Source organism: Pelmatolapia mariae, linkage group LG16_19 (assembly GCF_036321145.2).
Source record: "Pelmatolapia mariae isolate MD_Pm_ZW linkage group LG16_19, Pm_UMD_F_2, whole genome shotgun sequence".
NCBI classification, from domain to species: Eukaryota; Metazoa; Chordata; class Actinopteri; order Cichliformes; family Cichlidae; genus Pelmatolapia; species Pelmatolapia mariae.
The window spans coordinates 41,091,083-41,117,228 of NC_086241.1; the positions used below are offsets into that span (position 1 = coordinate 41,091,083).

The following is a 26,146-nucleotide window of genomic DNA, read 5'->3' on the forward strand; positions in this document are numbered from 1 at the left end:
TGGTGGCCTTGCTGGATCTGCTGTCCACCCACCATGTGATGACCCTCCTCTGGGATCCCCCCAGCCAAGGGAAATACACCGCTCTCAGTACACCGCTCTCAGTACATCGCTACTGCGGCGCTGCTCCCTTTCTCACATAGAGCAGGCTGTGAAACTCCTCTCTTTCTCGGGCCTGGGTGATGGTGCCGCTCTCGAGCTCATGGAGAGCACGCTGTCCTTGCTAGGAACAGATGACAGCGGATTCCTCTTCACTTACGTCTTCCTCCGATAGTTGCTGGTGCGAGGTGGCCTCGCCAGCTCCCCGCTGCTGGGTGCGAAGGATTAACGCCCTCTCGCAGAAGAAGTGGATCGCATCCTGACTCACTGACGGTATCTCCCGCACCCCCACCGATTCTCCCGGGAGCCTCCGACTCATCGATGGCGGCTGGGATCGCGGCACCGCAGAAAAGGGCAGTGTTTTTACCATCAGCGTGACAGCACCTTTGCAGTTTTAAGGCCCAGGGAAACGAGCCTGCCAGCGCTCTGTAGTGTGGCCGCGACCTTTTTTTTTACTATTTAATCGTAAAAAAAATGGAGATTTCCCACGTACCACCAGGGAGAGCCCAAGTACCACTAGTGGTACGCATACCACCATTTGAGAAAGACTGACCTATGCCATTATGGTGCCGAGTGCACTTACAGACACTCTTATGCTTGAATGTGGTGTTTATCATGGACAAACTGTGGCTGTCAAAGAATTCCAACAACAACATACCGCTCTGGTTCAGATTGGACCAGAACAGTGCCAATCACACCCCCCAAGGTCGCACTGTCATTGCTGACATGAGCACTGACATCTCCCAGTAGAACAATGGAGCACCACACCCTGAAATTCCAAGAAGGCTTGGTACACCGAACTGTCATTTGGCAGATAATTACAGAGAACAGTCATTCCTAGGTTACCAGAACTGAGGCCATAGGGAAGGAAAGTAGGATTTGGTGTAAGATCAGTTGCAGTGGTGCAGTGTGGGGAAAATAATCACTTAAAAATAAGTCAATAATTTGTATTATGAGTTCTAATAGAATTTGATTTACGAACAGACTGTGATTAGCTGACCTGTGTTGCTTTGAGACTCTGTGCTCGGTGGGACAAAAATGCAACTAGAACATGCTGGAGGTATTAAAGGTATTGCGCTACAGTAGTTTGAATGATATTATTCCAGTATGCTCCAATTTGTTCAGCTAAATGGAGAAATCTTCCTCATACAGTAAGGTTAATTTTGGAGTTCCACACGGTATTGTGTTGGTAATTTAATTTATTTCATTTTATATTATTCACACCTCCCTCAGGCAATATTCTTAAAAGTCATAGCATACATTTTTCTCAGAAGAGAATTAAAGGGTGAGCTGTGCTACTAGGCACACATGTCATATTTACCATCAACTACAGGTTGAGGCATCTGACAATCTATATTATTTTGAAACACCATTACTCCTGCATCATTTTTTTCCTCTAACCTCTTTGTGTGTGTGTGTGTGTGTGTGTGTGTGTGTGTGTGTGTGTGTGTGTGTGTGCGTGCGTGCGTGTGTGTGTGTGCGTGCGTGTGTGTGTGCGCACATGCGTCATGTAAGGTTTGTGAGGTTATACCCGTAATCTACATAAGATAAGCACACCCCTAAAAACGTTGTGTACGCTAGCTTAGATAAACACCAGGTAGTGTGGTAACTTATGCTGTACAAACAACTCAACAACACCAGCATGCTGTGTGACATACATGCATGAAAGTCTGCACCAGTTTCCAGAGCCACCATGGAGATCTAGTGTAAGTCGTCCAGCATATCCCAGTCCCTGGACATAGTAATGGCACCCAGAGAGAAGGTCCCAGAACACCACAGAAGCCGGGGGACTGCGAACAAACCCGAAGCCCAAGTGGGGCACTGGACAACACAACCCAGGCACCACGGCCCACCCCAAGAGGTGCAAAACAACCAGCCTGAAAAGGGCTGAACCCCAAACTCCCAGACACCTACCAATCCCAGGAGCAAGAGGCACCCACCCCAACCCAGAGAGCCATGTGAAGGGAGAGGACAGTGGGCCTGCAGGGAGGGCACCAGAACCGCACCACACAGGCCATATCAATAGATCCTGCTCTGACATATGGCATAGAAACATTTAACAGGATTCCTGGAAAACCCTCTTTTATCTGATCATGTCCTAATCAGAGGTGGTAAAAGTAAAGACAAAAAGTAAACCACAGATTGTATAAAACTGACAGACCATCCATCCAGACACCTACCAATCCCAGGAGCAAGAGGCACCCACCCCAACCCAGAGAGCCATGTGAAGGGAGAGGACAGTGGGCCTGCAGGGAGGGCACCAGAACCGCACCACACAGGCCATATCAATAGATCCTGCTCTGACATATGGCATAGAAACATTTAACAGGATTCCTGGAAAACCCTCTTTTATCTGATCATGTCCTAATCAGAGGTGGTAAAAGTAAAGACAAAAAGTAAACCACAGATTGTATAAAACTGACAGACCATCCATCCAGACACCTACCAATCCCAGGAGCAAGAGGCACCCACCCCAACCCAGAGAGCCATGTGAAGGGAGAGGACAGTGGGCCTGCAGGGAGGGCACCAGAACCGCACCACACAGGCCATATCAATAGATCCTGCTCTGACATATGGCATAGAAACATTTAACAGGATTCCTGGAAAACCCTCTTTTATCTGATCATGTCCTAATCAGAGGTGGTAAAAGTAAAGACAAAAAGTAAACCACAGATTGTATAAAACTGACAGACCATCCATTCACGATCCATCAGCAGAGTTGGCAAAAATAAAGACATTCTGTACTTAAGTAGAAGTACAGATGCTAGTTTTTATAAATACTCCAGTAAAAGTTGAAGTACTGATTCGACTTCTTTGTCATTCTTGATAAAATGATAGATGCGCAGTGAAATTTAAAGTAAGAATGGGCAACTCCTTGGTAGATCCCGCACTTGATGGTGACTTCTGCTATTGGTTTGAAGTTGGCTTCTAGTGCTGTTCACCACATCCCCACTGAGTTCCTGATGAAGACTCTTAGGGTCCTGTTAATCTTGTATAGTTCTAGGCATTCCAGGATCCATGTGTGGGGCATCAAGTCATAGGTCTTGTAGTCAATCCAGGCAGTGCACAGGTTGGCCAGCCTAGTCTTGCAGTCTCAGGTGACTGCTCCATCTACCAGGAGCTGGTGTTTTACGCCTCTGGTATTGGGGATCAGGACTGTCGGGCCATTCTCTCTGTGTTTCATCCATTAGGAGCTTGTTCATTTTTGCTGCCAGATGCTCATGGAGTGCAATCAGCTTCTTCAGCCAGTAGGCATGAATCATGTCATGGCCTGGTGCTGTCCAGCTCTTCATACTGGAGATCCTTTCTTAGATGTTTGCCACTGTAATGCTTACTGGACCCTGTTCAGGGAGTTTGCTGTGGTCTGCTCTTAGATCCGCTAGCCACTGAGCATTGCCATTGTAGGTTGCATCCCTCTCACTTATGCTCTTCCAGTATTACTCTGTCTCCAGCCTTGGTGGTGCTGTTCTCATATTCTTCCCCTGCCATTGAGAGTACACCTTGGATGGTTCGGTGGAGTACAGCTGGTTTGTTCTCCTGCCCTCTATTTCTCTGGTATACCTCTTCAAGTAGTTGGCCAAGGCTGTGAGTCTTTGCTCGGCAGTTTCCAAGGCCTCAGGTATGGACTGCTTGCTGTACTTCTTTGGCACCTTCTTCATCACACCTTTCTGTAACACCGATAGTTGGCCAACTTCCCTCTGTGCTACCTTGATCTTGGCTTCTAATCTGCTTCTCAATGGAGGGTGCTGTTCCTTCTGGCTTTTCATCTTATAGCCAAGCATCTCACTGATTAATGCTGCCGTTGTGTAGATCAGCTGATTAGTCTCGATGATGGTTGCAGTAGGGATTGTCCATAGTGCTGCATTCATATCTTCTAGTAGATCTTCAGAGGGTACTTCACACAATCTTGGTAACCGGCTTCGGACGGTCCAGCTTTCCAGCTTTGCCATGATCCTATCTTTCAGGTCACTACTTCATACTTGGTGCCCAATCTTGGGTGGGGGTGATGATATCTCCCACTGTCCTGTCATCCTGGCTCCCCCTTGCCATATCATTTGTGTTGCACCTCGTCAATCTCTATCTGTGAAACCAATTCCTTCTTCTGAAAGTTGGAACACTAAGTTACTAGTTGTTTCACCATTAGTCTGGATGCTGGTTAGGGTTAGGGACCTCTGCGGCCAACAATAAACACCCCTCTAGCTCCACTGCCAGTCGGTGTTGTTTTCCGCCAATCACCACACAGCTGTCAATCCTGCATCCTCGACCGAAGCTTTTGGCTGAGTCTGTTTGAGTCTGTTTCGTTGGCGAGTGAATGGGCATTAATAAGGAGAGACTGGGAAGTGCTGCTCTGTGCAGGTTAGCATGTAGCCGAAAGCGCAGGCCACTCCTCTTACCCTGCTTTTTTTTTAGATGTCTCCTCCGTCTACTAGGCCCCAGATTGAGGATGGTGACAGCCCCAGTAGTCTGCTGTATCACTGGTGGAATAAAAAACAGCTTTGGGGATGTAAAAAGGCAGTACCACATTCGGCCCTTTCATACTTTATTAAGCCTCAGAGTGGCTTAGCAGACAGTAAAAATATAAATAAGAATGTACGCGCTCAATCTAAGATATAACATGCCACCAAATAAGATATAATAAGTGAAGACCCTTACACGTTAATCCACTTCATAATACAAATACAAATAGTGGGAGGTTTTCCCACAAGCAGAGTGAAAACATGATTTTATATTGAGAGCTCTTAAATAATGGCCCATCATTTTTTAAAATGTATTTATACATGTTTTAGGCAGTGTCAGCATTTGAAGAATGGCTTACATGTGTCAGTGTAGATTTGCATTACCACAAACAGGACAATGAAAACAGGAAAAATCCCACAAACTGCCATTTCTCATTATATAACTTCAGCAAATTAATTATATTTAATACAAAAAATGTTGTCAGAAATCCCTGAAAGTGCAATCAAACTAGGCCAAGTAAATGCCATCCAGAGCAACAAAGCCAGTGGATGTCTTGATTGTAGGATCCAAGGGTTCAAGTAACTGTGGCTCTGTGCATAAAAAAACATCATTTTCCCTGTTATTTCTGCAATACTCTTCTTACTATCCAGAGATAGAACTATCTGTGTACCTGGGCACCTTAGTACCCAGGTACACTGCACCTTCAGCCTGTTCATTCCTTTATTTTTAAAGGCATCAAAAATGCTTCCAGGAAAGCCAGCACACACTAGTATCTCTATACATTACATCCTCTCATGTTTTAAATTTATCTGTGAACTATGTGAAGCTTCAAAATCTCAACAAAAGACAGTTAAGGAATTGCAATAGAAGACAGTTGCATTGTGTAGTAAATTTCTTGAGTACCACTTCAAGTTGGCTCTTTTTTCAGTGGTACATTTTACATTTGCTGAAGAGACAGTGCTTGGCATAATATTTATAAATCCTGTCATTATTCCTGTCCAGCACTGCCTTAATAATACAATAAATACAATCCCTTACTAAGGTTTCTATAGCTCAGGCTATAGAGCAGATCATCTATTAATCAAATGGTTGGTACTACTCATATGTGGTATGAGTAGTTTTTTCATGTTATGTACATACTAATATATATTCTTCTGACAGTTTTAAGTTGCAGTTTCTTTACTTTTGATTTAGGTTGCTCCTCTGTTTTTTTTTTGTTTGTTTTGTTTTTTTGTTTTTCTTAATGTAAAGAAATGGTTAAAAGTTCTACTGGCCAAGTCTAAGCTTATTACTGGACTGCATGGTGTTTTACAGATGCTTACACAGATGAAGACTTGATGCTGTACTGGAAGAGCGGAGATGAGTCCCTCAGCATTGATGATCGTATCTCCTTATCACAGTTTCTTATTCAGAAGTTTCATACCACATCTCGCTTGGCCTTCTATAGCAGCACAGGTATAAACACTTAACAAAAAATCATAAGTTCTTGATGCTTTTTAAATTATGTTTTTGTGTATCTATACAGGCTTGCACTTACTTACTGGGTACAGTCAACATATAACCTTTCCTTTAATTCCACCCTTAGGATAAATTCTGACCTTTTATATTGGCTGCTATGCTAGCATAGTTTTAAGGGGGAGGTTTTCAAAGAATCTGAAATCCTCAAACAGTCAAACTGAGCCTAAGTTAAGAAATAAGCCTAACAAATAAACTCATTGAAAATGAAATAATTTATAACAGTAAATAATGAAAAGTAGAAACAACAACTTTAAGTTTACAGAGGGAGAAAGCCATCATGAAACTAGCCGGTAATAGCAAGTCAAATAAAACTGTGAATCTGGTGGGACCAGCATCTCAATATAGGAAGTCTGGACCACTACATGGAGTACAAATTATTATCATATCTTCATGTTTTTATGTTTCTTTATTTCATGCTCATCTAAATAAGCATATGGTTAGCCCTGCTAACATCAAATTGAAATAATGTAGCAGGAGCAAAGCAAAAGCAGAATCAAATAATAATAGCAATCACAAGTCATTGAAATCACTTCATTGCATTTTCTCCTTTTCCATGTTATACTTAATATGCTTTTAATAATTACACAGCATATGAGCCTTCAGTCAGCTATGAATACAATGTCTTAATGTTTCATTTGTTTCAGGTAATTCTACTTCAGGTAGATTTGTCATTAATGCATTCTCATATGTACATCCATTTTAACACAATTCAAATATGGTAAAATGGTAAATGGCCTGTATTTGTATAGCGCTTTAATAGTCCCTAAGGACCCCAAAGCGCTTTACACAACCAGTCATCCACCCATTCACACACACATTCACACACTGGTGATGGCAAGCTACATTGTAGCCACAGCCACCCTGGGGCGCACTGACAGAGGCGAGGAATATTTCAGAAATATACATCAGAAATATAGAGGAATACTCACTTTTTCTTAATAGAACTTCTTTTTATTAAATTATACATTATAAAAATCAGACATTCTTTGGTGGCTCCTCCCCATTCTGCAACACACACACACACACACCTCCTAAGGCTGTTTCTACACAGCCTCTCAGTTAGACCTGTCTTGGAATCATTTCATAGGTTGTATTGGCTTATTTGTTATATTTGTTCAACTTTAAAATACTTGCCAAGGTCGAAGCTTGATCATGTACTGACACAAGATCACTGCTCAAACTACATTTCTCACTTAACTGTTGAGTTATATCTTTGATTAAGAATAAGGATGGTTTACTAAACCACACAAAGAAACTCTGACTGGATGTTAAGCCTTTTCGTCCTGTCTCAGAGGTGATGAGAGGTAAGTCAGGGGGACTTCAATCTGTCTCTATCCCACCTTTCTTGATACAACCTATCTACAACCTATCCCCACCATAAACTGAAGTTCTGCATTCTTTTTCAAGGCAGAAATGTTAGTGATAGTATTTCTGGATTTTTTAAAAAGTATTTGTAATTCCACAAATCTGAAACAAAAAACGTCATTCCAAAATTGTTTAACTATAATAAAGTTCAACTCACCAAATACGGATTGAAGAATTTGAAATAGCTGGCAAGAGCCACCCAGAGAGTGTGATTTTAAAAGCATCACTTTATTATTTGAAAAATACCTTTCTCAGAAACCCAGGAGACTCATCTTTATAAATGTCTTTTCTCTGAACTAGTGAAAATTCTAAATTTTGCTGCACAAATAACGAGCATTCAAACATTATATATTACATCTGTCTGAAAGTCTTTACACTGGTTACCTATTAGTTAAGCACTGATTTCATTTCATGAGTTTTTAAGGCAGTGCGTGGGTTTTATCAGATGTTTCTTGTGGATCACCAGTGGTTTATAATCAAGGAAGGCCCTGTGAATCTTCCAGCTGTTTTCTCGAAGAAGAAAAATATTTGGTTAGGCTGCTTGTTGTTTCTATCTGTCACCAGGCAGTTTTTATGTTATTAAGTTAGAGGGCAAAAGTCATACATTTTGTTGCAGTACTTTAGAGGAAATAAGAAGCAGAAATCTACACTTCTTACATCTTACACCTACACATTTGACACCTCATGCAAAATCTTGACATTTCAGGTAAGGAAAGCGCTGACTGTTTTACCACTCTGAGGAGGTCTCTTGCTGTGTTTTCAGGCTGGTACAATCGTCTCTACATCAACTTCACATTGAGACGCCACATCTTCTTCTTCCTGCTGCAGACGTACTTTCCCGCCACACTCATGGTGATGCTTTCATGGGTGTCATTCTGGATTGACCGCCGGGCTGTGCCAGCCAGAGTCTCCTTGGGTAAAAAAAAAAAAAAGAGAAAAAAGAAAAGAAACTCATATCAAATGTTCTTTGAAGAGGCTCTGCATGCCTGAGGAAAATCTGTCTCTGTGGAATGATGAAAGCTCGTTGTGACATAGCTCCACCAACTGGGAATACACACATACATGTGTGATCACACAAGCCTCCCACGCTATACCACGCTTACTTTTCTTTTGAATTATTTTCTGTATTGGGGCTGTTGCTGTATTTGTCACACAGGCATCTGCTTTCCCCCTTACTTCTCTTATGGCTTAGCTTATTGCTCTTATTAAATTCAGTTGGTGGAGATGTTTTTACGTGACTGTTTGAAGGTCTATTTTTTTCTTCTTTCTGCTTTGTGCATTTAATAATTTACAGCAGCAATTTAAATTTGAAAGTTGCTCAGGCAGTCCTTGGGCAATCTATGCAGATGAAATTAACAGGTAGCTAATTCTGGTGTCTTTTCCTTTGAGAATTCTTTTAAGAGTACCTGACAAGTATGGTAAAAAAAAAAAAAAAAAAAAAAAGTAACACATAAAGCAGAAAGGTTGGTTCTCTACCTCCTATTAAATTGAAAAACAGCTCACTTACTGTCTCCAAAAGTTGATTCTGTTCATCTGGACATAGCGTTTTCAGTGGGAGAAACGTTTCATCACTCATCCAAGTGACTTCTTCAGTCTCAGCTGACTGCAGGTTTCCCCAATCTAATTGGGGAAACGTTTCTCCCGCTGAAAACGCTACGTCCAGATGAAGAGAATCAACTTTTGGAGATATACTTACCTGGATGATTGAGCATGCATCAAGACGTTTTAACCCTCACTTACTGTCATTCAATGGATTTACCTACAGAATTTTATTTTAGCTCTTCAGCTAATATTGCCAACAATGACCAGTTTAACCTGCATTGGCTGCTTTGAATACATGCTGTGTGTTCAAATAAACACATTTGGAATGCTAACACAACTTTTGAACAATTCCAGACCTTTTACCTGCTTAAAGACTTTCTCAGTCAGTTGTTTGATAACATTTAAGCCTCCAGAATTGGGGTGTGTGTCTCACCTCTCAATTAAAAGCTAAATGTAACCAATTTTTCATCCCATAACTGTAAACTGAATAGGTTTTGGTACACAGCTGGAAAAGTACAAAAATGTACCAGTGTCTAAAATTATATGGGTCTGCTGCCACCTAATCTTCTAGTGTACATGCTCCCCACCTCCTCACTTCATTAATGGAGTCATTCTACTGGACTCCCTACATTAATGAGCTTCTCAAACAAAATGATTTTTAATAAAATGGACTAGAGAATAACCTTTTTATTAACTTTACATGACATTTGAACTAAGCCTATTATGGATTTGATTCCCTTTTAATAAATGAAATGTTAATAATGTTTCACTTAAATTAATCTTTAAAGACCTGTTTAACAAAGGACTTAAAAAGACAAAATATATACTCATTTTGAATAGGCTGTACATTTATCTGTTATCATCATCATCATCATTTATTTATATAGCACTTTAAAAACACACCTGGTAGACCAAAGTGCTGTACAATACAAACATGCATATAGTAATAAGATAGCAGAAACCAGACATAGCAATAAAATTAATAAAAAAAAAATAAATGTCAGTTACCCACAGAGTTAAAAGCCAGGGAATAAAAATAGGTTTTTAATAAAGACTTAAAAACTGGCACTGATGTAGCCTGTCTAATATGGAGAGGAAGGTTATTCCAAAGCATCGGCGCTGCAACAGAGAACGCTCGGTCTCCTCTAAGTTTCAGCCGTGACTTTGGGACCGAAAGCAGCAACAGCTCAGCTGACCGAAGGGAATCTTCGTTATCTATAATTGACGTCTTCATCTTCTAATATTCTCTTAATTTATAGAAAGTATTTCCAAATTTCCAGTCATGTCCTCTTGCTACTTGTTAATCTTTAAGAAATGTCCCCATGCCACACGAACAATGTCAGCGACTGCTGTATGCACCATTTCATTTGGTTCTGTGGCCAACAGTTTCCTGTACTGATATTATAACTTCAAACGAAAAACAAGATTGAAAAAATCCAGACACGACCCAGCAAGAACTGTGCCATGGTCAAGCTGTTTTAAGAAGCATTTTTCAATTCTATAAATATGGAGCTGTTAAAGATTGATATCATCAGTCGGAATGAACATGGTTAGGGCTTTAAGCCACAGATGGTCATTTTGAGAGATGAACTAACACACTACTAGTTTTGGTCTTTTTAAAACCAGGAAAACATGAAACAATTGCAGGCCTATCACTGAAGTGAAATGAGGCGAGCACTGTGTTGGATCTGAGGTTGCCGAACTCAATTCCTCACATTCCAAGCATGTAGGAGAAACTACTGTGACTGTGACTTTACAGTATGCTTGGCAGACCAAATGTAGATAACATTGGTTCATTTTAAACAAATGAAAAGCAATGATTCATAGTTAAATGCGATTATACAGAAAATTGCTCATACTTTGCATGTGATCACCTGTAACACATTGGTCCTTTAAAAACATCTGGACTCATCCTGCTGCCTAAATGGAGGTATTAGAAAAATGAAATGACATTCAGGTTGGCTCTCTCTCTTGCAGTAGAGTATCTCTTCCTGTTACAACACACACTGGTGTTTTTGTGTAGCTTATCTGCGTAGCCAGTTTAATTAAAAACTCGCTAGCAGCATGGCCACTTCACTCGTCTCTCCTGCACTTTCTTGCTCACTGCATCAGATGTTTAGTTAGTCCTTGACATCCTTTAGTAATAATGTGTGTTTGCACATTATTCCACACCAGTTGATTAATCAACCAAAGACCTAGACAGAATTTTAATTCATTCAAAAGCCTGACACTTAGCCTTGTCCACCCCAGCTGGAAAAATCAAAAACCAGTCTTATTTGTTGTTACCCATCATCCACCTAGGCTGAGGTTCTGTCCGAATTCTCAGACTTTGTCTCTGATTTATGGGGTCATATAATTGTTGGGGATTCCCTGTTTTCTTTTTATTATTATAGGGTCTTTACCTTACAATATAAAGTGCTGCGAGGGAAGTGTTATTGTGATTTGGCACTATATAAATTAAATTAAATTGAATTCAGTTTTTAATAGTTTTGCAATTACAAGTGGTTGTGAGAGATCCAACAAATTTCTAAAACTCACACTTGTAATTTCACGATGACATTAAAACACCTACTATCATTGTAGGTAATACACTATACAAGGCCACAACGCACTGATGTAATTTTATTATTTTCTAGTTATATTTAATTTGAAATGATGATTTTATTATCTTCAGCATATAATCAAATATCCAGCCTTGTCATGTCACATGCGTTGCGTGGCAATGGTATTGAATCAGGGTAATGCTTTTACGCCTGCACTTTTAGCTATACATAAGATTAGCTCCCTGAGTGAAGATAAAAAAAGAATTTTGCTGTAGTGTCTACAATGTAATATGAAAAAGATGCATGCTAAGATTCAAACATGTTTACTTTAGTAAAACTTTGTATCCTGTGTCCAGGCATCACCACAGTGTTGACCATGTCCACTATCATTACTGGAGTGAATGCCTCCATGCCCAGGGTCTCCTACATCAAAGCTGTGGACATTTACCTCTGGGTCAGCTTTGTCTTTGTCTTCTTGTCTGTGTTGGAATACGCTGCTGTCAACTACCTGTCCACTGTCCAGGACCGTCGAGAGCGCAAAATGAGAGAGAGAGTGCGGTCTCAGGTTTGTTTCACTGCACTGACAAATCAAAAGACAAAGTAATGTTACTAAAAAGAGGTTAATTCATTCTACTCACAAGGCACACCTCAACTCCTTTAGCTGTATCAAATGGCAAAACCTCCAGACTCTCTTCCTGAGTCACTTCACTTACAACAATATCTGTCAGGGTTTCTGTTTTACAAGCAACACCTCAAGAGTGCCAAAGAAATAAAGACAGAAATAAAGAACAGAGAAACAGTGAGTGTTTGTGGCCAGCAGTTTGTGAGAGTTAGTGAAATTTGTGAGATCTCATCCCTGAATGATGTTTAACAGTTGAATTATACGTTTAGGGAAACCAAAGAACCCTGGCTAGGTGGATGGCACAACACAGAAGAGCTATCTTGTCAGGCCAGGACTCTGCAGTCTATTTACACCTACAGGCCAGTGTCCAGTCTTCCAGTGATGAGGATGTACACATCTTGGACAGGGAGAAACGCTGGTTGGAACAAAGTCAGGGAGGTCTTTAATGTTAGAAAGGGAACGAGCATCTCTAAGCCGAGAAGGAGTCACCATCTTACAATGCTGTGATTGCAGCTTTTTCCAAAGTATCTCCCCTCACCACACACCCTGCCAGTGGCTGATGCCCCCACCCACCGATGCATTTGTGGTTCTCTGTGTCTGGCGCTGGGTTCTCGGGTGAGTACTGGCTCACTCCCAGCAGCTGCTTGGTGGGGCCTGGTCCCCCTGGCTCAGTTGGGCTCCTCCCGGGGTGTGGAGGGCCCTTGGATCTCAGGTCTCTGGGCCCGGGGCTTGGTCTGCTCTGGTGTAGCCGGCTGCCGCTGGAGCCTGCAGGCTCCTGTATGCTGCTCAGTAACATTCAATATTTATTATTTACTGTTACTGGTTTGTTGGTTGGTTGTTGCTGTGATTCCCCTACTGTGTTATTTTCTTTTTGCTTTTTTTTCTTCAGCAGGTGATGGAGCAGATTTTTAGTGTCTTTTCTCTCTCTATCACTCTTCTCCTTTATTTTTCTTTCTATCTCCTTCTGTTAACTCAGGAGACAGACACCCTCTCTACTTTTAAGATTAGGCCAAAGTACCTTGAGGCAACTGTTGTTATGAATTGGCGCTATATTAATAAAACTGTGGATGAGGTCCGCCCCGAGTTCCTGAAGGCTCTGGACGTTGTAGGGTTGTCCTGGTTGACGCGCCTCTACAATGTTGCATGGAGATCAGGGGCAGTACCACCGGTGTGGTGGTCCCCATCTTTAAGAAGGGGGATGGGAGGGTGAATTGAACACCTTGTTCGAACATATGAGTGTCCATAAGTGCACGTGGCACCAGGATGCTGTAGGCCGCAGGTCGATGATCGATTTTGTAATCTTATCACCAGACCTGCGACCATATGTTCTGGACACTCAGGTAAAGAGAGGGGCTGAGCTGTCAACTGATCACCACCTGGTGGTGAGTTGGATCAGGTGGCGGTGGAGGGTGCTGGACAGACCTGGTGCACCTAAACGCGTAGTGAGGGTGTGCTGGGAATGCCTAGCAGAGGCCCCAGTCCGTGAGATCTTCAATGCACACCTCTGGCAGAGCTTCAACAGCATTCTGAGGGAGACTGGGGACATTGAGTCCAAATGGACCATGTTCAGCATCTCCATCGCCGAAGCTGCTGCCATTGAGCTGCGGCCGCAAAGTGGTTGGTGCCTGTCGTGGTGGTAACCCCCGAACCAAATGGTGGACACCAAAGGTGAAGGGAGCCACCAGGCTGAAGAAGGATTCCTATCGGGCTTGGTTAGCCTGTGGGTATTCGGAGGCAGCTGACAGGTACCGACAGGCCAAGCAGAATGCGGCTCCGGCAGTGGCTGAAGCAAAAACTCGGGTGTGGGAGGAGTTCGGAGAGGCCATGGAAAAAGACTTTCGGACTGCCTCGAAGAGATTCTGGCAAACCGCCAGGCGTCTCAGGAGGGGAAAGTGGTGCTCTACCTGCACTGTGTATAGCGCTGGCGAGTGCTGCTGACTTCGACTGAGAAAACTGTCGGGCGGTGAAAGGAATACTTCGAGGACCTCCTTAATCCCACTGACATGTCTTCCGAGGAGGAAGCAGAGTCTGGGGATGAGGGGGATGACCCGCCAATTTCAGGGGGCGAGGTCACTGAGGCAGTTAAACAACTCCTTGGTGGCAGAGCCCCTGGTGTGGATGAGGTCCGCCCCGAGTTCCTGAAGGCTCTGGACGTTGTAGGGTTGTCCTGGTTGACGCGCCTCTACAATGTTGCGTGGAGATCAGGGGCAGTACCCCTGGACTGGCAGACCGGTGTGGTGGTCCCCATCTTTAAGAAGGGGGACGGGAGGGTGTGTTCCAACTACAGGGGGATCACACTCCTCAGCCTCCCTGGGAAAGTCTATGCCAGGGTGCTGGAAAGGAGAGCTCATCCGCTAGTCGAACCTCAGATACAGGAGGAACAATGCGGTTTTCGTCCTGGTCGCTGAACACTGGACGAGCTCTTTATCCTCTCAAGGATACTTGAGGGCGCATGGGAGTTTGCCCAACCAGTCTACATGTGTTTTGTGGACTTGAAGAAGGCATTTGACCGTGTCCCTCGGGGTGTCCTGTGGGAGGTGCTACGGGAGTATGGGGTGTCTGGCCCATTGCTACGGGCCATTCGATGCCTATACAACCGTTGCAAGAGCTTGGTCCGCATTGCCGGCAATAAGTCGGACTCATTCCCGGTGGGTGATGGGTTCCGCCAGGGCTGCCCTTTGTCACCGATTCTGTTCATAATTTTTATGGACAGGATTTCTAGGCGTAGCCAAGTGGAGGAAGGCTTTCACTTGGGTGGTCTCAGAATCTCATCTCTGCTTTTTGCAGATGATGTGGTTCTGTTGGCTTCATCGGGTGATGGCCTCCAGCTTGCACTGGAACGGTTCGCAGTCGAGTGTGAAGCAGCGGGAATGAGGATCAGCACCTCCAAATCTGAGGCCGTGGTTCTCAGATGGAAAAGGGTGGAGTGCCAACTCCGGGTCGGGGATGAGTTCCTGCCCCAAGTGGAGGAGTTCAAGTATCTCGGGGTCTTGTTTGCGAGTGATGGGAGAAGGGAGCCGAAGATCGACAGATGGATTGGTGCTGCGGCTGCAGTGATGCGGACGCTGCACCGGTCCGTCGAGGTGAAGAGAGAGCTGAGTGTAAAAGCGAAGCTCTCAATTTACCGGTCGATCTATGTCCCTACCCTCACCTATGGCCACGAGCTGTGGGTAGTGACCGAAAGAACGAGATCGCGGATACAAGCGGCGGAAATGAGCTTCCTCCGAAGGGTGGCTGGCCTCTCCCTTAGAGATGGGGTGAGAAGTTCAGCCAACCGGGAGGGCCTCAGAATAGAGCCGCTGCTCTTCCACATCGAAAGGAGCCAGCTGAGGTGGTTCAGGCATCTGACAAGGATGCCTCCTGCAGACCCAGGACACGCTGGAGAGATTATATCTCTCGGCTGGCCTGGGAACGCCTTGGTGTTCCCCCGGATAAGTTAGAGGAGGTGGCTGGGGAGAGGGAGGTCTGGGCTTATCTGCTTAGGCTGCTGCCCCCACGACCCGGCCCCGGATAAAGTGGAAGAAGATGGATGGATGGATGGATGGATGGATGGATGGATGGATGGATGGATGGATGGATTCAAACAAATGGCACTGTGCTGTACTGAGAGCTTTTAAAGCAGAAGTTTGAACAACACAATCCTTTCTGATAATAGTAGCTGAAATGAATCAGATTGGCACATTTACAAGACAGCTATCATTCATGCAGTGATCTTCAAAAAATCTGTGTTCCAGCTGCTCTGTCCTGGAGCAAAGATGAAATGTTGATATGTGGTGATGTTGCATGCAATAATGACTTCAGTTGTATTTCTTCCCTGCCAGTCACTGCCCTGTACCTGTGGTATTTCCCAAACACGAACCATGACCATGTTGGATGGCACCTACAGTGAAGCTGACACCAATAGTTTGGCTGGCTACACTGAAGAGCCCATAGTACCTGAGGAAGTACAGGCAGACATGCACGAGGTTTCTGATAAACCTGATCATATGGTGGTACACCTGTCAGTGAGTAGTGAGTCCACAACAACAAAGAAGAAGAAGAGCCTTCGTGCCCTCAACATCATGCAGAACACGCATGCCATTGACAAATACTCCCGAATGATTTTCCCTGGTTCATACATCTTCTTTAATCTTATCTACTGGTCAGTATACTGCTAAACAACACTGTCAGTCAAGACTGAGGCCAGTGGGGACATTAGCATACACAGACAGTATGAATGCTACATCAGTGAGACAAGGGACTAATTCTGAGTGCTGTTGTGCTGCTAAATCATTATAATGAAGGACATGAGCAAAACATGTCTTAAATGTTTCCAATGTGACTATGGGATGTCATTCAGTTAAAAAAACAAAAGATATAAATTCTGTTCCAAACCACTGATTCTAATTCTTGTCGTCTCTTTTAGCTTTGTCAGTTGTCAGCTGCTATTGAAAAGATCTTTGTACAAATTACTGCTATTCCTGATATGATGAAGAAACCGTATATTTTGTATTTTAATTGTATAGATAAAGATACAGTGTATAGTGTCTGTATTTATGCCGTGAGGTATTGATAGTTTATTTATATTTATTGTTATGATTTTTAACAATCATAAAATGAAAGTCACAATGAGGTGCATTGTTAATCATGACTCAGTTATTTTCATATATATATGATAGATAAATAATGAACTCTGATCATATTTGTAAGACAGTTATTTCAGCTAAAATGATATTCTGACCTAAGATTGAGGAACACACATTAAGAGCTCTCCGAGGTTGTACTCTGTTAGTATGCGCATCATCTTAAAGGCGAATAAGTGCTTTTGCTTTAACATGGATACCTGCTTCCATTTTGCTGCTGTCAGCTACAGCATTCTCACTATATGCTGGATAGAGTTCTAGAAACAAATATGGGAACAGCTCAAATGTTTTTGTGAAGAATGGCTTCTAAAAATATGAAAAAAATTGATTAAATACAAAGTGAAGCTGATGAATGTCAATATAGTAACATTAGTGGAAAATAATACATAATCATAAACTTTTCCCTGTCAGTATAAAAACTGACAAGGAACTCAGGATTCATGCCGTGGAGAACAATAATATGTATACCAAAGTTCCTTGTAATGTAACCATAACTGCAGAGATATTTCACTTTCCTAGGACACTAGTAACACATGACAAAGATCAAAGGTCTGTTAGTCAGTATTAGAAGTTGGGCTGATCATATAATGGCTAACTCAACAGTAACTCAGGTGCTGTTAGCATCTTGCTGGTGATTGATCAACACAATCACATAAAAAAAAACAATCAATTCTCAAAAGACTGAGAAATATGTGGATATGTGTAGCAATGGGTTTGTTTCAATAATGTGAATAATTATTAGTCTGTGCATGGTTCAGAGCAAAGATTTGGTCTGCTGCTATTTTTCACACTTCTTTAGTCTGAAAGCCTCAGTCTGGCAGGACTTATTTACAATTTTTTACACTCTTTTAAATAAAATTTAAAATGCAAAAAATATTTGGATGGAAACAGGCAAGTTCCAGAATTTTTCATGTGCACAGGCTGTGGTGGGAATTTTAAAAGTGGTTAAAAATTCAGCTAGTTCTAATGATTTTAAATGTTCAAACTCCTGCCTCCTTAAGTAAGGTTTAGAAGTAGTGCTGTCAGTGTTAATAAATGTTAATAACAAGATTAACGCTGACAGCACTATTTAGAAGACATGACTGCCTCATAAGAGTACATTAGCTGAATTGAAGCTCAAGTTTCAGCAACAAGGTAACTGAGCTAATAACATATACTCTGGTTAATTTTTTTTCACATTTTCCTTAAAACTCACCATTTCAAAGTAACAGACCAGTAGGTAGTAAACCTAATCACTGTGAGGCATATGAAGTGGTGTCCATTCTTAGCCAGTCATCATCACTGTTGAAAGGAAGGTGTGCTCAATTAGCACAGTGATGGATACTCATTCATCTAACAATATAGACTGGTAATGTTACTATTATTTAGTATTTTCTAGCCAAAGGTGATGGAATGGGAGAGGTTTAAATGGGCCCAGCTTCGGCTTTACAAGTTTCAGAAAACATGGCATCAAAAAGGTCATCATAAACAAGAAGTTTTTAGAAGACACCTCTGAAAAAAATTGTTCTACAAATTAGATAAAAGGATAAAAATCAATTTTGGATGCCCATTACCTTCAGACCCTCAGATGACACTGAATTAAGAACAGGTGTCATTCTATCATGAACTGCATAGGCTCAGGAGCACCTCCAGAAATCATCTGTGAAGACAGTTTGATGGCTGTAGATTAAAACTCTGTTATACAAAGAAAAAATTGACTTAAACAAAGTGGAAAACACTTCTGTAATAAGACAAACTGAAATTTGAAATTGTTTTGGAAAACGGAATTGAGCACTTGCTCCTCTGGATTAAACAGGAGAGGGACCATCTGCCTTTCTATCAGGACTCAGTTTAAAGCCTCCATCCCTGATGGTGTGGGGAGCAACTTATGTACCATCCAGAGTATGGCTTCAGGGAAGGGTTTGCATATTTCAGTAAAACCACATACTGCATCTCTTCCAGCAGCATGGCCTTGTACTAGAAGCATCTGGCTACCAACTGAAAAACATTTGGTGTGTCTTGAAATGAAAAACATGAGAAAAAAGACCCGGGACTGTTGAGCAGCTAGAATAATCTATCAGACTACAATGGGGCAACAATATTTCTCTCCCAAAAGAGCAAGATCTCCTCAGTTCCCAGACATTTACAGACTGTTACCAAAACGAGCGTAGTGCACCTCAGGAGGTAGCGCAGGTAATCTGCTAATGGTGGTTCAATCCCTGGCTGCTCAGTTGACATGCAAAGTATCATTGAGCCAGAAACTGAACCCTAAGCTACTTTCTGATGCAATTATTGGAGTGTGACTGTTAGAAAGCACTTAGGTGTAGAAAAAAGGTGCTGGTGTGAATGAGATAAGTTGTACAAAGCACCTTGAGAGCTCCAGGAGAATATAGGAACCAGTCCATTTACCATCTTTGGGTTCCCCAACACACACCACTGGACACAAGTCTCTTGTTATGCTTGTCCAAATATTATACTAGACCAAACCCAGTTCGCTCAGTTTTATTAACTGTCAGAGCTACAGTGACTTCCAATCAAAGTCAACACCAACCACACCTCAGTGCCAGCTTACCAAGTGTCCACATAAATAGAAGAACATAGCAAAATAGAAATGGCCTCCTCTGGTACTGCCCCTGAACCCTCTGTTCCACAAAGACGAGTCGTACTAAACATGGTCCCAACTTTTATCAAATTTAAAATTAGCTATTTTTTTCTTCTTAAAATTGTACATTTTCTCAGTTTCAACATTTGATGTATTTTCTATGTTCTGTTGCGATTAAAAGATGGGTTTGTAACATTTTCAAATTGTTGCATTTTATTTAAAATTTACATTTAATACAGCATCTCAAATGTTTTCAGAACTGCTCTTATATTTAAAGTTGTGTTTGAAGCCACATGTGACTTGGGATTATGTTTTGTAAACTGCTGCAATTGCAATCAATACTATGGGTAAAAAAAGGAAACTACCTACCTCTTCTGGTGTCATGTTTTCTAAAACATTATGTTTCTCAAACATTGTCGTTTCTGTATGAAGATAACCACACATTTATGTATTTCTAGCCACCGGTTTTCGGGAACCACTTTCACTCAGCAGGGATTCAAGGTGCCTCTGACCAGTCTGCAGATTCAGATGTGAAACACTGAGGCCCTGTACTTCTTCCTGCTGTGTTTACATGTTTCCTGACTTGTTATTTTGTTATGCAGTTCAACAAAATGAAGTGTTAAAAACACACAATTCTGCAGTGATTATGTCACGGGGTGTAAACGGACTCACGCGCAGACCAGGGATCCTTGCAAGGAAGACAGTGAATTTATTTACAAAAAGACAACACCAGGTGATAATATGTACACGTGCAAGAGGGGGGAAGGGGGGAGGTCCAGGGCTCCAGGGTCCGTGAGGTAAAAGGAGGGGGATCGAACAGACTCCAAACGTTTCCAAATTTCTCTCCTCTCTCCACCACAAGGTCGTACACGCCACACACTCGCTCGTAGGCGGGGCCGGGTACGGGAAAGATCTGTACACAGAAACTCCGGTTAGAAACAGACTGAGAGAAAGCAACTCACAGATTCTAATTTTCTGACTGCAGGGGGACTGACGCTGATAGCTCAACGATCCAGCGACGAGTAGCACAGTGCTGCCATCTTAAGTAGGGCTCGGGATTACGAAGATAGGCAGCAGGTGTGGAGATGGCAGGTGCGTGGGCCAGGGGCGGGAGCCCATAATGAGCACCAATGAGCATAATGAGCTGATCATGCAAACAGTTCTTTTAGCCCGTTCTAATTTAATCACATCATACTGAGATGATATTTGACACTTCCTGAATATTTCAAAGAATGTATGTATGTAAAGTACAAAGTTTGTTTGTTTTTTTTGTTTTGTTTTTATACTTGATAATACATTTATACGTCAAACAAATATACTGTGACAATTTTTTTCAAATCCACCAATTTTATCCTATGACAGCAACAGATGTTACAGTAATTCAGTAATTCAAAATTTGATTAAGTTGAGTGACAAATGACATGTCCACAGTAAAGCTTTATTCATATCGATCGTCACTGTATAGATATTTATGTTTTTATTTGGAAGCTGATCCTGTATCATTAATAAACATGAAGCCTGTGGCTGAAATGCTCTGTACACATGAGTTGTTACTATTTTTTTGGATATATTAAACACATTAACTCACTAAATCCTCTCATGTAAAATTGCAGTAATCCATATTTTATGTTAGCTCTATAGAGCTTATTGTATTGAATGATATTTATGTCATAACGTATGTGCAAGTAAAAAAAAGCATAATTCAAGCAAATAATTTCATGGCACAAATGCAAGCAATTGCCTAAGTTTGACTACTTTATCTATTCCGTAGCAATCTTTAGCATAATCTTTACTTATATACTTATATACCATGCATTTTAATGAATTTAAAACATGATAAAGTAAACAAAAGACAGAACGCTTTTTCTTAAACAAGTGGAGAGCTCAATGTTTAGGAAAAATACAGTTTTTCTCTATTTAAATTAATGCCACTTTATAATAGCCTTGAAATTTAATAACATTATCAACAGTGTATCAAGAATATCATTTTTGATCTTTCCACACGTACATGTAAAAAAAACTCATGTGCAGTTTGGAATCAGACCTGTATGAGTCATACATTTCTTATCCTCTGGAGGGCGTCCACATGTCAACTAAACAAGAGGGGAATTTAAAAAGCGGTCATGTGTTTGTTTGCACTCTTTTCCTCTCTTGTGTGTTGTGAGCCCAGATGGGACGCCAGTGTTTTTCTACATGTACAGCACTTCTGTCTGCCCCCATGTTCCCGTATTTTAGAAAGATGTCATACTGCCTTAGAGATGTCTTTAAGATTTGAACCAAAATTAAAATGAGCAATCTCAAGAACACAAAATACTTGCTTTTAATGTAAACTTGAGATGTCCTTCTCAAAGTCATCAGAGTGCTCTTGAAACGTCCCATAAGAATAAGACAAGAGGGTGTGACATCACAGCAGAACACAAAGAGGATGAGCAGACTGTTTTTGCTAATGAAGCTTGTGTGTGCACCAAAATGTTGAAGATGTTCTGTCAGTCACTTCTGGTGAGTGCCGTGTACTTTGCTATGGTGTGCTCCATGAGCCGTACTCCATCATGGACAGTCCTGACCACCCTGCGAACAATCATATTTCTCTAACAGAGCGATTCAGGTCTGCTCCTCCAAAGAAAGATACAGGAAATCTTTCATGCTATCGCAGTTTATAATGACCCAGTTCTGAAAGCCTTGGACTACTGTGTAAAATGTAATAACAGAGTGCAGTGATTTTCATGTTTTAAGAAATAAAAATAAAAAGTTATTCTTTGTAATCATAAATGTCACTTCAAGGTCAACCACTTCAAGTATTATTTTTTAGTTATTTGTTAGTTTTACCAGAGCAAGAAGTGGACCATACATTTGAAGACTTGCTGGTCTTTGTAACTGGAACTGACTGTCTGCCACCACTGGGGTTCCCAAAGTCCTGCAATAGTTTTATGACCAGGAACCAGGATTGCGCTGCATATTGTATGCTTACGACATGCAGCTTATGCCTCTATCTGCCAAGAAGTGTCGAGAATGAAGAACAATTTAAAGAACTTATTTACACTGCATTAAAAGGATCCCTCGGTTTTGGAAAGGCATGTGACTTCATATGAAGTAATTGTGCACTGCTTTGAACAGCTGACTGTAAACCTGTGACTTTAAAGATTGCATGTTCTCAATACACCTGTATAGGATTGACCCTGGCCTTCTGAGTTTTTCCGATGTATTTTAAAATATAGACCCTGAAAGTCTCTAAAGTGTAGAAAATTTTATTGTGTATTCTTAGAAATTGTGCCTTCTCTGTATTTACTTATATTTATTGTTTAGTTTAGACAACAGTTGGTTAAGCAGGAGGCAAACAGTGCACAAAAATTTGTTTTCTTTGAGTGTTGACTGTGTTTTAATTTTGTACAAGCCTTTTAAATATAAACCTGTTAACATGAACACAACTGTCACTGGAATTATTCAAACATAAACCTACCTACATTGACTATAGACCGTCCACTGGTCTGTGTATTCAACCCTACCTCTGGCGCCGGTGCCCACCTCTCAATTTTAAATCCATGTAGACATTGAGGATTCTTGGGAGGGGCCGTGCTAACACCTGCTGCTCTCTGGCAGCAGCACCATGCTCTCCCGTGTTTTAAATGCACCTTAGAACAACACGCAGCAACACTACACATGAGCAAGAGGAGGGAGGTTTGGGGTCTTCACACACCCCTGTTCTCTGCTGGCCATCGGGGCGGGGGGGCTGGGAGGAGGTGTTGGCCATCCGATCGGGATCTGGGATGCGGGGCCTCCCTGCTGCTGCGGAGCCTGGGGCGGTCTGCTTGCCTCCACCCCGGGGGGAAGGGTAACATCTCCTGGGTCTAGGTGCCGTTTCCCTCTCCAGGGGCGAGGGTACCTGGACCCTGGGTATAGAGTTTGTTTGGGGAGTGTGATTGTGTGTACAGTGTCCATGTATGTCTATCCCTACGTTGGGTGAGTGCTGAGTATTTGTATATGTGTGCATGAGGGTGGGAATGCATGTTTGTGTCTGTGTGTGCCTGTTTGTCTGTGTTTATATGTCAGTTCGGGTGTTAGACTCCACCTCTCTGGGAACTCCCAGGCCCTATCTCCCCTCTCCACACTCCCTGCCGGTAACTGATGCCCTCAGGGTTCGGTGCGTTGGTGGTTCTTGGTGTCCGGGGCTCGGCGCTCAGGTATGTACCAGCTCACTCCCGGTGACTACTTGGCGGGGCCTGGTGCCTGTTGCTCGGTCAGGCCTCTTCCGGGGCAAAGGGGGCCCTCGGGCCTCCGGCCTCTGGGCCTGCGGCTCGGTTCACTCTGGCACAGCTGGCTGCCGGCAGAGCCGGCGGGCACGCCACTGCAGCCCCCTCTGGCTTCTGCTCCGTGGCTACTGGGTGACCCCTCATCTGGGGCTCTCCTCAGCTCTTCCCAGGAGGGTGGCAAGGATGCCCCTCCGGTGGTCCTCCTTGGGCTCTCGCACTCTGGGGCCTCTGGATGTCTGGAGCCTGGATCTCCTCCATGCCTGCTTCATGCCCTGGGGGACGGGGCTATGGCTCTCTACACCCTCTAGCAGACCATTACATGAGGAAACCTTTTGAATACAAGCGCGCTGATCCACATAGGTGTGCACACGGGTGTTCACTGTTCATAGACATAAACCACACCTTTATTGGCTGCTATTTCCAAGCACATTGTGCGCTGTCGGTCCTGCTTGCTACACAACAACATTCAATATTTAGTATTTACTGCTGTTTACACTTAGCTAGATTAACGTGATGGTGTTGTGTTTAGTATGTTGCTCTGTTTTGTTTTGTTTTTTGCTTGTTTTCTCTTCTTTTTCTCTAAAAAAAGAAAAAAGAAAAAAAAGACTATAGTAAAAAATAACCAATTATTTATTTATTTTTTATTAATTCCAATCAAGAAATGAAAAAAGGCAAAGCGGAGACTGTGTGTGTTTCTTCATGTATGTGTTGGTAGGTGGGCATAGCACCAGGGTGTAGTTTAGCCTTGTACGGTTGGTCTTAAGTGTCAAATGATGAATAATTTGACACAGGCAAGGTCTACCTCACAGGCATTAGCCATTATAGGTGTAAAAACTGTCTACAGGAGAACTAGGTTTTATTGTAGGCTGAATATTATGTAATGTAGGCTGGCACTACCTTTCTGCACAACAAATTAAATAGACTAATTTTGTGTTATTCAGATGTTGCATGAAGATGCTCGGTAGCTTTGTGCAGGAAAAACAGCTTTGCTTGCAGTAATGTGGTGAGCTCACAGTAAAGGCTTTGGTGCTCATGGTCAGTGATAGATTATATCAAGTGTAGCCAAGATTAATTTATTTATCTGAATAGTGTAGTGTAGTATCCAGCAGCTGGATAGTGTAGTGGTAAGACTATACGCTAAAGTAAAGTGCTATACAAATACAGGCCATTTCCAGGCCATTTATACAGTTTCGAAGTGGGAGTCGCAAGGCTGATTCCAACCCGGTATCCAATAAGGCTCCAGGCTACGTCTGCAGAATGTCCGCAGTTTGAACACAAGCATTTCACTACATGTTGACTGAGATAGTTTTGAAACATCTTCCTACGTGTTGTTTTCAAATTCAGTTGTGTAAATCCATAAAGAGCAGCAAGTCAGCTGATAACAGCTCGTCCACTAAGAAAATCTACTGGAATTCATATTAGAAATGATCCTTGTTTTTAGTATTTCCCCCATGCAACAGCACAAAACAACAGATCTTAGGCTTCCCCCATCTTTTGAATCTCACTTTAACCCCTGACTGTTCTCATTTTTCTGTTTAGGTGTGGAGGTAAAGTCATCCTCAACCATGTAGGCAATAGAAAAATGAGATAATTTAAAATTCTCTCTTACTGCTTGTGTCCTATATAATAGATTCAAGCAAAGAACATTCATTAGAATTAGAATTGAGATTCAAATAACATCAGTATTCTCATGTACTACTATTATATTAGTATATAATGAATATAGCAGAACGTCCAGTTACCTTTCCACAAAAAATATGGTAGAAATGTATTTTAAGGAGCTACTTTTTACTTTCTTACTTTGAGTGCATTTCATAGCCATTACTTTTTCACTTTTATTGGAAGAAGTTGAATCAGTACCTCAAGTTTTACTGAAATTTTTAACAGAAGTATCTGTATTTCTACTTAAGTCTGTAAGTTACCATGGTGATTTAGCCGGTTAAAACTTCGCGACACAGATAACTCGACACGCGCTAAGCCACTAATCTTGCTTCGTAGTTACACCCCTCCGGACTCAGCAGCTGCTCTGGGTTTGTTTAGTCCTCTGGTTCAATCTGTTGAGTTCAAGTTCTGGCGGAAACACTGAAGTAGTACGACTAGAACTGAGAACGGTATGCAATTAACAGTCAGGAATACCATATTAGTGGAACCTGCAAATCTGCAGTCAACAAAAACCTGTAATGCATGTTTTTCGTGAATGTGTCAAATGAAATGGTGATTTCGCGATTACTGTTTCTATCTCTATTTGAGGAATAGGCAAAAATGTACTATCTTTCTTCTAAGCATGTCGAATGCTACAGGAATTTTCATACTTTTACTCGATTTGTTTGAGATATTTCTCTGTTAGTTTTGCATTTGTTTTTGTATTTCTTTTGACAAATCTAAAATCTTCTTTTTTTCATCCCACTTTTCAGAAACCTTAGCAATATTATTTAACAGTATTTAATTCCTTTAGTGGTTTTTTTGTTTGTTTGTTTTTATCTGCGTCTGAAGCGCATTTCTGGGTTAGTTTGAAACATCAGGTCATTTGCAGTTTACATGGTGTCCTTGAA

General features: G+C 42.0%; 1 protein-coding gene across 2 annotated transcripts in view; it reads left to right on the top strand.

The window, feature by feature from the left end:
• The window catches only part of gabrr2a (gamma-aminobutyric acid type A receptor subunit rho2a), a 64,929-nt gene extending 43,947 nt beyond the window's left edge, over positions 1-20,982 (top strand). For both annotated transcript variants that reach the window (XM_063499220.1, XM_063499219.1), the window contains 4 exons: positions 5,869-6,009; positions 8,201-8,353; positions 11,879-12,087; positions 15,966-20,982. In XM_063499220.1, the coding sequence (XP_063355290.1) occupies positions 5,869-6,009; positions 8,201-8,353; positions 11,879-12,087; positions 15,966-16,301 (839 nt within the window). In that variant the 3' untranslated portion in view covers positions 16,302-20,982. The remainder of the gene's footprint in view (positions 1-5,868; positions 6,010-8,200; positions 8,354-11,878; positions 12,088-15,965) is intronic.
• The last annotated feature ends 5,164 nt before the right edge of the window (positions 20,983-26,146 follow it).